Raw genomic sequence first — 15089 nt, 5'->3', positions numbered from 1 at the left:
TAATTCATTGTTTATTCAGATTCGCTGTGAATGAATCTATCAATCATCTTGTCACTGATTTATAGGACAGAAAAATGAAGCTGATGCAAGAAAAAAAGAAATGATGGACAAAATTGCCAAATTAAAGGATCAGCTGGGTACGTTTCTTTACATTTAACATATCTTGACACCCACACTGTGAAAATTAAGCATGAAGCTTGTTTAATTCAAGCTATTTAAGTTTAGACTTTGGTTAAATTGACATAACTTATAAAAAAGTTGAAATTGTTTATCAAAATTGTTAAGTTAAACTGATTTGATATCATTTTTTACAGTGCATTTTCTAGAAATTATTATATTTATAATCATCACAGCATTATGAATGTTATTATATTTATAGTTTCTAGAATTCTTACGCTGCAGTTTGAATTCATGGAGGCAGTAATAAAAGCACAGGGACAAATGAATGCACACGAAATTCAAATAAGTGGTGAGATCTGAATGATTTACTGTTGTTTTAAAAATGTAGATTTTAGCCAGGCTTAAATAAGAAGTATGGTGTTTATGTGACTTTGGGTTTTGCCTTGTCAGATCTCCAGAGAGACCTTGTAAAGGAACAGGACAAAAACATTTATCTCCATGATACCAATGATTGTAAGATTTTCATTTTTTGTAAAGCAACTTCATATTTCCAGTGGTTATTTGTTGCAGATCTAGGGAAGAATTGAAACATAAAGGAAACATGATATATTCTGTAATCTTTAATCGTTTTTTTACCCAGATTTACGCCAACAGGTGATTGATCGGGAGGAGGAATGTGCAGACATGACGGTGATGTACACGGGTGAGACGCTTTACTTTTCTTGTTTAGATGAAATTGTATTGTATAATATGTGCAAATCTGTAATCGAATTGTCTTTTTTATGTATTGATCTATTGACTTATTTTCCAGAAAAAGAGGTTGAACTGAAGAATAAAGTAAATGAGATGTCAGAATCCACTTCAAAGAAAGGTTGAGTGAAATAATAAATACAATTTTTATAATTTTAGCATTTATTAGTTAAAAAAAAAACATGATATGTGTTAATCTGAATGGATTTTTTTCACAGCACTCCAGATTATTTTGCTTGGCTTTGAAATAGACCAGACAGAGAAACAAATTAAGGGATTTTCTTTAAATAATGATGGTGAGGCTCTCTTTAACATTTCTCTCATTTTAAATTCACACAATTTAAATAGCAATTTTAGATCCTGGCGGATGTCTTTAAATTTCCATGCACTGTATATGTTTAATATGTTTAAATAATGATGCTTTGAAAGAAAAACTGGATGAAAAAATCAAAGAGGTAAAGAAGAAGAAGGAGGAGTTTAAGAAAATGCAAGGCGGCTCTGACAAAGGTGTGATCGGGTTCACCGTTTTTTCATTGCATTATTAAAGGGGTCATAGCATGAAAATGAGACTTTTCCATGTTTAAGTGCTATAATTGGGTCCCCAGTGCTTCTGTTAACCTAGAAAATGTGAAAAAGATCAACCCAGTAACTTTGTTTGGGTAAGGCATTTTTGCAAGCGTGTGAAAAATGAGTTCGTTCAGATTTTGCCTGTTTTGTGAGGCAGGTAGCAAAGCAAATTACAATAATACCGCCCCTTAATCTGCAATATCCAACCACAGCTCTGTCATTGTGCAGAGAGAAAGAGAGAAAAAAGTACTTGAAATCACAATTGAGTTTCAATTACAACACACCACCATCGTTGTGATCAGTGTTTGCCTTTCATCGGCTCATTTGCATTTTAAAGGACACACCCAAAAACAGCACACTTTTGCTCAGGCATACAAATTTGCAATTTTAACATGCTATAATAAATGATCTATGTTTTTTTTAGCTCAAACTTCACATACACACTCTGGGGACACCAAAGATTTATTTTACATCTTAAAATATCTCATAATATCACCCCTTTAACTACCACATAATGGTTGGCTTATGTCTGCTGATGCATGTCTTTGTCTCTATCAGTCCTACAGGTGATAACACATATGGAGAAAATCTGGACGCTACAAAGTAACAACCCAGATGACTTGGATAAAATCAGCGGTGAGTATATTGAATGTATGAGACATGCATTTAAGACATGCATAAGTTATAATAACAGAGACAACGAAATGCATTTGTTCCTCTTTCAGATTTACAGAAGACTCTGCTTAACACGATTGCAGAATTAGATGACAATGATCCTACAAAACCGAGTAAGTTGTTGATCACATTCACAACCTTAGACGTTGACTTCTTTTTGTGCACTATTCCCAGCCATTAATTAAGAGAAAACGCTTCCCTGCCAATGACAAATTTTTACAGCAATCCATATTCCCGCTCTTATCCACTAGGTGGTGCTCTTACCCAACTTATAAAACACTAAAGCATTCACTGATCCAAAAACATTGAAAAGCTGATTTTTTGCTTAAAATTTTGTGTTTTTTTAAAGAAACCTACCTATGAACAAATGAAGATAGGATAAAACTTTTTTTAAAGCAGAGGGTCTGTTCTTTCATTTGATATATTGTATGTTTACATTTTTTGTTTAAACTTTTGTAAAAATCATAAAAAATGCTGGCACTGGCTGGCGGGGAAAGAGTTAAGTCACTACTATTTCAAAACAATTCATAATTTATTCAATTTTACTTATAACGCAGCCATAGTCTTTGGCTTTGATGGATATTATCACATGTTTAACAGTGTACGTCTGTGTACCTATGTCTTCTCAGTGTTGAAAATCTTGGCCTATCAGTCTGATGCAACCTGGATACGGGAAATGCTGAAAACTGTGACTAAACAGGCTGAGATTCAGAAAACTGGTTTGTTTTAGACAACGGCTACACATTTATTTATTAAAAAAAAATCATGTGCCATATTTTCGGTTTGGATCATTGTCATAACATCACGCTTGGCTCTGTCTGACAGCGCTTCAACGAGAACTCAATAACAAGGAGAATATGTTGAATGAGAAAAACAAAGAACTGGCCGCTGGAACCAGTAACATCAATCAGCTTCGTAAGTAAAAATATGATCTTAATTTATGATATCATACCCATTGAATTAAAACAATCATATCTTTTGCAGGAAAAGAAATAGCTGCTTTGAAGAACGAAATCTCGACACTGAAAGTTCAGATGGATGAGGCAGAAAAGGCTTCAAAGCAGAAGATAGGAGGTTTAATTCACATTTGTCTTCCCCGTTTTATCTGTGTTTCATACATGATCAGGTCTTGAGCTCAACCCATGTAACCCCAGTACCCCTGCCCTGACCTAAGACATTAAGTGTCTGTTTAGTACTGTAAAAATTATTTATACACAAAGCTGTTTTTAAAAATGCATGAATCCGTTTTCCGTGTCCAGGGCTCATGGAGTCATGGTTAGTGTTTATTCATACTTTCGAACATTTCAAAGTTTGTCTCTGTCGCAGATCTTGAAAAAAGACTAAAACAGAGTGTTGAGGAACAGAATGCCGCAACGAAAAAACTGAATGAGAAGGACGCTACAATAGCACAGCAATGTGAGTACTCAAAAGAGAAAACTGTGGATGACAACTGTTTTAAAATGTTAAAGAAATACTTCACTTTCATAAAAAAAATCCTGATAATTTACTCACCCTCGGGTAATCCAATATGTTTATGTCTTTCTTTGTAATTAAGCTTTTTAAAGAGCCAGTAAGAGGCCAATTTTAAGCATCCTATCACTGTTTATAAGTCCCGGACAACAGGTTTAAATGCATGCAAGGTCAAAAAACACTGTAATTTCACCAAAATATAAATTTAAAATACCCCATTTCTCAGAGATACCCAAACGATTCGTGTGAAGCTGTTTAACGACTCAGTCTGCCTAAACCCCACCTTTCAGTAGCCTACTCTGCTCTGATTGGTCACCTGACAGAGTCTCTGCACAGACCACAGATCAGTGGCATAGACCTGCAACATTGACCTAGTGCTAACATGATTTACTGAGAACATGATCGACATCAATACACATCATTCATCATTAATCCAAGCAATAAAAACGACTGACTATAGAAACCAACATTTTACACTCATTTAAGCATTTATGTAAACTAACCGGGTCATAGCAAAACTGTAGGTGAGCATGCGCTAGCCGCTTGCTACATGACTCTCTGACAGTAAATTAAGAGTTTAAAAAACAACATCAATACACATCATTCATCCTTAGTCCAGGTTATAAAAACGAAGACAGACATTAAAATTTTTACACTCATTTAAGCAAGTATGTAGCTATAATCATACTTACAGGTTGTGGTTAGGAGACGCATGTTGTTCCAAATAAAGTGGCTACTGAACCATCTTTCATAGCCAAACATCTAGTAAATCCCTCCGTGATAAAGTAATTTTAACCACTGATTCTTCACAGCCAAACTTTTAGTAAATCCCTCCTTGATAAAGTAATTTTAACCACTGATTCTTCACAGCCAAACTTTTAGTAAATCCCTCCTTGAAAAAGTAATTTTAACCACAGATTCTTCATATATCTTCATCCTTTGGTAGTGAAAACAAACTGAAAACACAGCGTGATATGATGTTTACACACTAATTAGCTGAAGTGTCTGTGGGCAGGTCATAGTTTTCGTTTCTCCCGCAGGCAAGGGTGTAGGCGGAGATTATTATGCAAAGTCTTGGTATTACGTGGATAAAGTCAGGCAGGAGATTCAATCCATATGACGACTCGTTTCAGCGATTCAAAGTCGACTCCCTACTTTAGAAGCCATTAACTTTATTAAATCGTGCACTTTTTGGTTCAACTACTTTGCACATTGTTTACATTGATGGACAGCTACATGACACACTGCGATACAGGTCATTTTCGATTTTGGATTTGTGTGGCTCTTTAAGGAAAACATTCCAGGATTTTTCTCCATATAGTGGACAGCAACAGTTTGCAGTTTCAATGCAGCTTCAAAACAATTAACATTTTCGCAAAAAAGCACTTTTAAACCGCAGCTTCTCGTCTTGCATTATCTGACGATAATGTGATGCGCCTGCGCTACCTTACGTAATCACGTTGAAAGGTCACGGGTTACATCTGAATGGTCCTCTTTCTTCACACTTATAAACACTGGAGCGGTAGTTTTACATACGTCATGCGTGACCTTTTGAAATGATTACGCAATACGTAACGTCAAAAAATGGAGATCGTTTTGCTAGATAAGACCATTATGCCTCGGTTGGGATCGTTTAGAGCCCTTTGAAGCTGGGTGGAAACTGCAATTTTTATTGCATTGAAACTGTTGAGGTCCACTATATGGAGGAAAAATCCTGGAAGGTTTTCTTTAAAAAAACTGAATTACTTCTCGACTGAACAAAGAAAGACATAAACATCTTGGATGACATGGGGGTGAGTAAATGATCAATTTTTTTATGAAAGTGGAATAATCATTTAAAAACTCAAACCTTGTCATGCTTAACCGTTTAACCTGAATTTCCCTGCAGTTCAGAAGATAAACAATCTAATGGGTGACATGAATGTCATGAAACAGCAAATGCAGGAATCAGAAGTACTAGTCAAGTCCAGAATAGCTGGTGAGATTCATTCATTCATAAACACGTCAATAAATCTGTTTAGTCACTCATTCACCTACTTCTAATCTTCCTCACACATTTACATAAAGTCAAATATAGTGCTGTCTCAGACAACTATGCTGCTGATCTCTCTAGGACTAGAAGACGATCTAATGAAGAAAAAGCAGGAAAATGACAAAATCCGTGAAGAGAATAAAAGTAATCTAGTAGTTTTAATATGTAAACTTCAGAAATACAGAGGATTTCTTTAATTCATCATCTTATTGTACGACCCTCTGTTTTACTCTCCAGAGTTGAAGCAAGATCTCACAAAGACTGGAGAATGCCCCGAACTCAAAGAGAAACAAAAGAGTATTGTATTTTGTAATCTATTTACTATCTACCCTCATAACGTTAGATCAGTTGTGTTAACATCATGTTTGTTTGTTACAGAAATCCAGGCTGAATATGATGCTACAGTTTCTAAATTGAACAGTACCATCCTTCAGAAAGGTGAGAGAGATATTGGCAACTAAATGATAGACAGAAGTGATGCCATGAATGCATGTTACCATCAAATGCATACAGCCCCCATGTGGTGAAAATCAACTTTGTTTTGTTATTAATGTCGATGTGGTGTTTTTTTAATGCTTTACGTATGCTTATTTGCATATTAGTTAGATCTGCTTCTACTAAATGAGTCAAGGGTGTAGAGTTACATTCAAGCTGTTTAAAGGCAAAAAAATTTACTGAAACAGGAAAAACTTTTACATGCTGCACTAAAAGCCCTAATGCTGTTTGTACTCAAAAAGTCATGCAATCATGACTTAAATTTTGCATTTTGGATCCATAACTTAACTATCTTTATTCATTTAACTTATTAACTTACATAATGCATAAACTTAAAAAATCAAGTGCAATTAACTTAAGATTATCAGTTCAAAGTCCTGTGAGGAATACCCATAAGCCCTCGCACCTGGAAATTAAGATTGATTGATCTTTGGTCTAAGAATAACAAGTGGTAGGACATAAACCAGTTAATTATAAAATTTCTTAGAGTTTTACACTCTTTGTTACATTATTGATGTTTTTTGTTTAGTCACCGTTCAGGTGATCAGTGTTTCCTCCTTTGGTATGCATGCACCACATTTATCTCATTGTATTTCTTTCCACTATAATGAAGAAACACGTGAACAGTGCAGTGTGTTGTGTGCTTCTATGGAAAATTAAGTTCGTTCATATATTCATTCATTAACAAAGAGTCAGTCCGGAAAACCTTTCATTAAATATTGTTATACAATTAAATGACTATGTAACTTCAATCTTTATGAACACCAAGTGAACTTAATTGTTTAAGTGCACTGTACAAACTCCAAGTTTAAGTCTATGTGACCACCAAGTTAAGTAAACTTAAATATGCACGTTTTGGGAGACCCCATTACTCAATTAAATTGAGGGAATGAGTTTACTCAAATCATTTGAGTTGAATCAACTTATTAGGGTTTTCAGTGTGTTATGATAAACATTGTCGACTACACAGGCAACTTTTTTAACACTCTCTGTATTTTCCTGTTTTTTTCTCAGTTTTATACATTAAAGCTTTAATTGAAGAAGTGGAGTTTCTGGACAAGAAACTTGAAGAAGGAGGTTCAGGCAGTGATGGTGCAGTTTCTTGATTCTTACATTTTCTGTAAAGAAGTCTTTATTTACAAGAGATTAATCCACTTTGGTACATTTAAGTTGAAGTGATGTAGTTTAAATTATTTCATTCTTTTTCATTATTTCATTTCATTTCATTATTTCATAGTTCATTTAGTTAAAGTAAATCATGCATTGGTAGGATGTCCTCTTTAATCTGCCTGGCAAAGAAATGTACAAAAAATTATATATATAGTACAAGTTTGGATGAATATCTTGTGTATGTCGCAGATCTGATAAATGAACTGGAATTAAAGAAAAAACAACTGAAGGAGGCAGAACGGAAATTAAAAGCAAATGGAGAAGTTTCAGCCAAAAGTGAGTGTGACACTGTTTTCAGCAACAGAAGTTAAAAGTACGTGTAAAGTCTGATATCAAAGGGGACATATCACAAAAATCTGACTTTTTTCAAATGCTATAATTGGGTCCCCAGTCCATCAACCTATAAAATGTGAAAATGATCAAACCAGTAAAGTAGTTTTGATAAACCATTCTCTGCAAGCATGTGAAAAATAGGTCATTAAAATTTGGCTCCCCTTGTGATGTCAGAAGGGGATAAATCCGCCCGTTAATCTGCACTATCCAACCACTGCCATTTAGTGCAGAGGACAGCTCATTTGCATTTAAATGGACACATTTTTGACAAGACATTTTGCTCAAACCTACAGAGTGACAATTTAACATGCTATAATAAATTATCTAAAGACACCAAAGATTTATTTGACATTTAAAAAAGTCTTGTGAAATGTCCCCTTTAAATGTTTGTCACACCACATAAAAATGTTTTATTAACCACCTAGCCAAATTTGAATAAAATAAATAAGGCAAGTAAATAAAATAAATTATCAAAATCTTTTAAAAATAAGTGGGATTCTCTGCTCTCAAACACTGGAGGCGTGACCGCTGTCTGTATTGAAACCACGCCCACTCGCGAGAAAGCCGGCGTCTTAACCTGATAAGTGAGGCTGCATAAACTTCATTGTAACTTTGAAGCATTAAATCTTCAAAATACACGGTTAAACAGCACATCAATTGAAAGCTTACACTCTCGTTCCATTAAGCCCATACATATGTCAAAAAAGTCATAAAACTGTAACCTAGTTGTTAGTTACCTGAACCGGGCGGCGCCGATTCAGTTTGTTTGTTTGTTTGTTTGTTTACTTACCCTCAAATTCTTTCCTTCATCCACTTCGTTGAAATTGTCCAAAACAAATTGTTTTCATCAATCCCTAAGAGTCCAAGGAAATTTAATATCCAAGCCTTTTAATCCAAAACAATTTGTTCGCCTCACATTGTTGACGTTTCTGACCGAATTACGAGACTACTGTAATTACGAAACACTGTAAACGATAGTTCACCACCGGACATTCTTCCGACTCTCACTTCTCATTCGAGACTTATAATGCTACATTTGAGTGACACGTTTGTTAAAGAGGTTAAATATCCCTACAACCGGAATGGATGCTCGTCGTTGTGTTAGGGATGGGGGCGTGCGCGGTGGCTCCGGTGCGTCATTGAGCCATCGTTTTAGCTCCAAACCAAACAAATAGGCTTGTTCGATGCGGCGCTGCAAGAACCGACAGCCGGATGACGTCAAAATACCGCGAGAACGATTAGAGAAATCATACGAAGTCTAAATTCGTCTCGCTCTCGCGGTACTTCGACGTTATCCGGCTGTCGGTTCTTGAACACAGAAATGTGGGAAAATTGTTTAGCGGTCAAACTCCACAATTCAGTACTACATAGTTCACATTATTTGTAACATTTTTCACCATTATATTTCTAATGTGTTTAGAAACAATTATATCAAATGACTTTACACAGACTTTAAGTCTTATTATGTACTCATATAAGAAGAGATCATTGTTCACTAAAACTCACTTGTCTGCTGCAGCTGTAAACGTCCTTCAGCTACTAACTGAGATATGGAAACTCCAAGAGAACCCAACTATAAAGAATTTAGCAAAGATCAAAGGTGAGTTCAGATTTATCTATTTGTATTTCCTCCTAAAACACTCATTGCAATGTTGAATTAGCAAAGCTTCTCTCTTCATTTAGATCTGGAACAAGAACTGAATGATCTGTTGTCAGAGTTGAAAACCTCTGGAGAGAAAGGGCTTGATCTGGGTGAGCTCTCATAGGATAACAACATCAAAGAACCTGTAGCAACTTTAAAATAACCAATTTAACTCTTTCAAGCCTTAGTCACAGAGAAATCACAAAATGTACAGTGCTAATAGTAACTGGAGTTAATGATATCTAAATCCGTTTCAGCCTTGAAGACGATCTCTATAAAGGAATCAATGGCCAGACTGCAAAAGGCACAAACTAAAATGCAAGAGGAATACAATGTAGAAATCAATGGTAAGTTACATCTGAAATGTATCTAAACTGCATTTCTGAACATGTTGTGTTAGTAATTCATTTGCAATTCATTCATTCACTTGAATTGTTAGTTTAAAGAAAGAGTAAACACATGAAATAATGGTGTTTTTTCCAGATTTACAGGAGGAAATAAAAGACAAGGATAAAGAAATTAAGATGTTGAAATCCAAGTGTGAAATGTCAGCACAGCTAAGTAAGAAATTTTATTAATAATCGTGAATGTTTCGTGCCACCACATATTTTACACTTACAGTATACGGTCTTGAATGCTGCATGCCATCATTAAAAATTTTATTTTAATACAGGAATTAGTAACTGTACGTCAGGGGTCAGCAACAGGCGTCCCGATTTATATAAATTTGGGGTCTGTCAGTTATAATTTTTCAATGTAAAGGTACTTTATCTGCATGATTTTGTGTATTTACAATATTGCAGAAGCATTATAAGACATAAACATCCCAGCAAGCAATTTTGCATTTGAAAGACGCCTAATAGCCGTCCAAACACAGTCCAGATGTCTAGGCCTAAACGACAAAATTTGAGCTGAAAATTTTATAGATATCGAACCATAGCCCAATAATAAATGAAAATATATAAATAAATAAATATAACCAAACACCTTGTAATTGCTGTTGATTTTGCTTATACATGATTAAATATATCATTACATCTCACAAGTTATTATGGCAAAAAACTACATGTAACCAAATTCAAGTTTATTTTGTCTAGAAGTGGATTACTCATAGCCAAACTATATCAGGTCTGTGGTTAACCTAAATCGTGAAATGACAGGTATACAGCAACACAACAACAACACTCAATAAAATGGAGTTAAGATGAAGAGTGAAGGATAAAATAATAAAATATTTAAATACCAGTAGCCTATGTGTGAGAGAAAAACAGGATATGTATAGTTGGAAAAGTATGTGTAGATGTTATATCTTTATTATTTTGCTAAGAACATGTTTCTTTGTAAACTGACAGTGGAAAATATAAAGAAACTAGAGGCGGAAGCTAGAGAAAGCAAGAACAAATTGAAAAAGCTGCAAGAAGAGTCGGAAAAGAAGATAGCATGTAAGTTTCACTCTTAATATACTAACTACAACACATATATCTTGTTAAAGTGATACCTCAGAAAGATTGCATCCTGAAATAAATGTTTTGTGATACCTTTACAAAAGACTTTAATGTAACACACATGGAAAGCAGGTTGACTACAGGTTATATAACTTATAAGCTTCATGCAATGCTTCACATCACTTTGTTGTTATGCTATTATTTTCTCCTCTTTATTCAGCACTGAGGGATCAGCTTAAAACCAAGAGAGAGCAACTTACGGACGCTGAAGATAGACTAGAAGAGACAAGCTCTGACAATGCTGCCTTGCGTAAGAAAAAATTTAGTTATAATTGTGAACTATCCGTTTCTGAAGGTTCAACATAAATATCACAAAACAAATCAACTATTGTATTTATGTTTTATGACACATCCAGTATGCATAACTAGTCTTATGTTGGTGTCTTTTTTTAGTCAAGAAGCTGAACAATCTAAATGAAGACTTAAAAAGGGTCACAGAAGAGAAAAATGATGCTCTAAAGAAAGCACGGCAAGAAATCACTGGTATGTCACAACACCAAAGATATACAAAATAAATACCTTTTTTTATTGCTATTAAATATTTTTAAAATTGCCCACATTTTCTTCATTTTACATTTTTGAACTAAAACAAAAAGCAAAAAGAGATGCAATAATGTATTTCAATGAACAATGTACATTTGGTTTATTGGCCTCGATTAAAAAAACTAAACAGATTGTCATTGTTTGTTCAGGGCATCAAAAGTATAGTCCATTAGCTTACTGGTAAAACATTACTATGAGCTTTTAAATAAAGAGAATTTGTGAAATCCTGTATAATATATATATATATATTATATATATAATTGTATATAATTACATCCTGACAAACCAAATTGAGAACAAAAATTATTAGATTTCTTACCAGTGTACAAACAACAAACTGTCAAGAGTGCTATCTTGGCAATTCGTACGTATTTTACAAGGTGGCTCTTGTATGTTTCTGTATGTTATTTTTCTTTTTCAATAATCAAAATTTTTCGTTTCGTTTACTTTCACCCTTATGATGTTGAGGTTAGGAGCGGGGTAAGGGGTGGGGTTTCATTTTTGTTTTGTTTTTCCAATTATCGTACTTTCTTGCAGGATTTATGTTCACCCCTATGACTTTGAGGTTAGGGGTAGAGTACATTTTTGTTTTCTGTTCCAATAAATGTAAGTTTTTGTACGATTTACGTTCACCCCTATGATGTTGAGGTTAGGAGCAGGGTTAGGGGTGGGGTTTCATTTTTCTTTTCCAATAATCGGACGTTTTGTATGATTTACGTTTGCCCATATGATGTTGAGGTTATAGAGTGGGGTTAGGGGTGTGGTTTCATAGTTTTTTTCCCAAAAATTGTATGTTATTGTAAGATTTATTTTCACCCTTATGACGTTGAGGTTAGGAGCGGGGTTAGGGGTGGTGTTCAGTTTTTTTTTCCAATAATCATACGTTTTTGTACGATTTCCGTTCGCCCCTATGACTTTGAGGTTAGGGGTAGGGTACATTTTTGTTTTCTGTTCCAATAAATGTAAGTTTTTGTACGATTTACGTTCACCCCTATGATGTTGAGGTTAGGAGCAGGGTTAGGGGTGGGGTTTCATTTTTCTTTTCCAATAATCGGACGGTTTTGTACGATTTACGTTCGCCCATATGACGTTGAGGTTATAGAGTGGGGTTAGGGGTGTGGTTTCATTGTTTTTTCCCAAAAAATCGTACGTTATTGTAAGATTTACTTTCACCCTTATGACGTTGAGGATTGGAGCGGGGTAAGGGGTGGTGTTCAGTTTTCTTTTCCAATAATCGTACGTTTTTGTACGATTTCCGTTCGCCCCTATGACTGAGGTTAGGGGTAGGGTACATTTTTGTTTTCTTTTCCAATAATCGTACGGTTTTGTACAATTTGCTTTCACCCCTATGAAGTTGAGGTTAGGAGCAGGGTTGAGGAGTGGGGTTTCATTTTTGTTTTCTTTTCCAATCATCATACGTTTTTGTACAATTCACTTTCGCGCCTATGACGTTGAGGTTATAGAGCGGGATTAGGGGTGCGGTTTAATTGTTTTTTCCCAATAATTGTACGTTATTGTAAGATTTACTTTCACCCCTATGACTTTGAGGTTAGGAGCAGGGTTGAGGAGTGGGGTTTAATTTTTGTTTTATTTTCCAATAATCAAACGTTTTTGTATGATTTACTTTCACCCCTATGACGTTGAGGTTAGGGGTGGGATTTCATTTTTGTTTTCTTTTCCAATAACTCTACGTTTTTGTGCGATTTAACTTTTGCCCCAAATGTTTGTTTAATGTGTCTATAATCCACATAACAAGTTTTCTAACTGTATTTTTTGTCTTCATCAGAATTAAAAGAGCTAACAGGAGAACAAATAAAGGAGCTTTTTAAGCAGGGATTGAAACTGACAGAGAAAGATAATACCATTAATTCATTGCAAAGGCAGCTTGGAAATTCAAAGAATGAGTTTGAGAAAGAGAAGGAAAAAAACAGAGGTCAGTGCAAATCTTTTCTACTTCCCATAGTACATTTAGCTTAAACCTCAAGGAAGAACTATAATTTTTTTATTATATATTGCTTTCTTATTTTTTTTATCTCAGGTCTTGAGACAGAACTAAAAACCAAAGAGAAGAAACTTGCAAACACTGAAGACAGACTGAAAGAGACCAAGGCTGAAAATGATGCTTTGAGTAATAAACATTACAAAATGAATCAACACTCACTATATTTGATTACATATTGTAAAATCACATATGCAATAAAGGTCATTTCAGCTGTTGCTTGTTGTTTTAGAACTGAAGCAGAAGCAACTGAACGAAGACTTGGACAAAATGACAGAAGAGAAAAATAACTTGCAACAGAAAACAAAGAAGCAAATTTCTGGTATGTCCATACTTTTAAATTCAGCCTACAAGTTCACGTTTCTAATATCATATAATACCTTTAAATTTGCCCAATTACCAAGTCTTATTGTTTTTTTATCATTTTTTCCCTGACTAATTCCTTTTCCTCACAATATGCTGCGTTTTCCTCTTGTATTTCTGTCACATTGTTAAGAGTTAAATGAGAAATTAAAAAGACGGGAAGAAGAACTTGCTGAGACAGGCCAGATACTCAAGGAAAAGGATGAAAGCATTTCTACATTGCAAAAAGAAAATAAAAAATCTAAGGCTGAACTCGAAAAAGAGAAAAACAAATACAACAGTGAGTAGGATGCCATCTTCTGTACAGTCTTAAACATTGGTCTTATAAGAAATATCTCTTATAAACACTAAAAAATAACTTGAACTATTAACCTAAATGTTTTAACTAACTAACATTATTCACACTTTCAATAGATGTAATCAATGAGAACGAGAAACTTCAAAAAGCACTAACTGAAGCTAATAAAGTAATAGAGAAAATTGAGGGTGAGACATTTCTATTAACTAAGAAAAAAAATTTATGTGTTTCTATCATAATTAAAAGTGTATGTTTCTGTTCTTTTTGAACCCTTTAGAAAAACCCAAAATTGGTAAGTTAATAATCCCAGCCTGGTTCTGATTTACAATAAATATAAAGCATTTGGCTTGGCCTGTAAAAAATCCTAAAATGTCTTTGTGTGTCAGAATGGCCGAGGTTAGACCGCAACACTGCACACCCCAGACTCGTCCTGTCAGATGATGAAAGAGAGGCACGGACCTCCTATCTGCCTCAGTCCGTACCCAACATCCGTGAACGCTATGACACGGCCATTGCAGCACTGGGAAAAACTGGATTTGACTCCGGAAAGCATTACTGGGAAGTAGGGGTGGCTGGAAGAAAATGTTATATTGTTGGCATGGCCAGGGCATCTGCTCAGAGAAAGGGTAAATTAACATATGGCCCTCGGGGTGGATATTGGGTTATTCTCAAGAAAAGAGATGGTACACACGTTGCCATTGCAGATAAAGAAGTTACACTTCAGATGAAGGAATCACCATCTAGTATTGGGGTCTTGGTGGACTTTAAAAAGAAAGAGATAACCATTTATAATGTAGACAAGAAGCTTTCCGTCTTTACGTTTACAGGCAATGAGAATCTGGGAACGCTCTATCCATACATTGAAACATGCAGCGACTCTTTCAATGACCCTCCTATAATCTTTAAGGGACCTCAATCCACTGACTGGATTTTGCAGTGATCTCTTATCTCTACTCTGTGAATGCATAGAAAATGCATTTCTCTACTTTGATATTTTATTTTGTGACTACTCATTGCTTGCTTGAATGTCTTTGCATATTATAAATGAGCCAGGTTTCAGCATTTCAAATAAAAACGGATAACGTATCAAAAGAATGTTTGTGAAGTATTGTCATCTCAAAGGAATA

General features: G+C 34.9%; 1 protein-coding gene across 1 annotated transcript in view; it reads left to right on the top strand.

Annotated features, from left to right (window-relative positions):
- Positions 1 to 15089, top strand: part of LOC129443340 (uncharacterized) — a 21370-nt gene extending 6281 nt beyond the window's left edge. The window contains exons 11-43 of the mRNA XM_055203841.2: positions 66 to 137; positions 380 to 469; positions 571 to 633; positions 761 to 823; positions 932 to 991; positions 1089 to 1166; positions 1291 to 1377; positions 1996 to 2073; positions 2163 to 2225; positions 2742 to 2831; positions 2938 to 3027; positions 3097 to 3186; positions 3439 to 3528; positions 5471 to 5560; positions 5696 to 5758; positions 5852 to 5911; positions 5993 to 6052; positions 7124 to 7201; positions 7469 to 7555; positions 9132 to 9212; positions 9296 to 9364; positions 9512 to 9601; positions 9738 to 9815; positions 10607 to 10696; positions 10920 to 11009; positions 11153 to 11242; positions 13089 to 13235; positions 13341 to 13430; positions 13534 to 13623; positions 13798 to 13944; positions 14079 to 14150; positions 14240 to 14254; positions 14349 to 15089. Coding sequence (XP_055059816.2) covers positions 66 to 137; positions 380 to 469; positions 571 to 633; positions 761 to 823; positions 932 to 991; positions 1089 to 1166; positions 1291 to 1377; positions 1996 to 2073; positions 2163 to 2225; positions 2742 to 2831; positions 2938 to 3027; positions 3097 to 3186; positions 3439 to 3528; positions 5471 to 5560; positions 5696 to 5758; positions 5852 to 5911; positions 5993 to 6052; positions 7124 to 7201; positions 7469 to 7555; positions 9132 to 9212; positions 9296 to 9364; positions 9512 to 9601; positions 9738 to 9815; positions 10607 to 10696; positions 10920 to 11009; positions 11153 to 11242; positions 13089 to 13235; positions 13341 to 13430; positions 13534 to 13623; positions 13798 to 13944; positions 14079 to 14150; positions 14240 to 14254; positions 14349 to 14902 — 3155 coding nt within the window. The 3' untranslated portion in view covers positions 14903 to 15089. The remainder of the gene's footprint in view (positions 1 to 65; positions 138 to 379; positions 470 to 570; positions 634 to 760; positions 824 to 931; positions 992 to 1088; positions 1167 to 1290; positions 1378 to 1995; positions 2074 to 2162; positions 2226 to 2741; positions 2832 to 2937; positions 3028 to 3096; positions 3187 to 3438; positions 3529 to 5470; positions 5561 to 5695; positions 5759 to 5851; positions 5912 to 5992; positions 6053 to 7123; positions 7202 to 7468; positions 7556 to 9131; positions 9213 to 9295; positions 9365 to 9511; positions 9602 to 9737; positions 9816 to 10606; positions 10697 to 10919; positions 11010 to 11152; positions 11243 to 13088; positions 13236 to 13340; positions 13431 to 13533; positions 13624 to 13797; positions 13945 to 14078; positions 14151 to 14239; positions 14255 to 14348) is intronic.

The sequence above is a fragment of the Misgurnus anguillicaudatus genome, chromosome 2, assembly GCF_027580225.2.
Source record: "Misgurnus anguillicaudatus chromosome 2, ASM2758022v2, whole genome shotgun sequence".
NCBI classification, from domain to species: Eukaryota; Metazoa; Chordata; class Actinopteri; order Cypriniformes; family Cobitidae; genus Misgurnus; species Misgurnus anguillicaudatus.
This window is presented reverse-complemented; position numbering and strand designations above follow the sequence as displayed.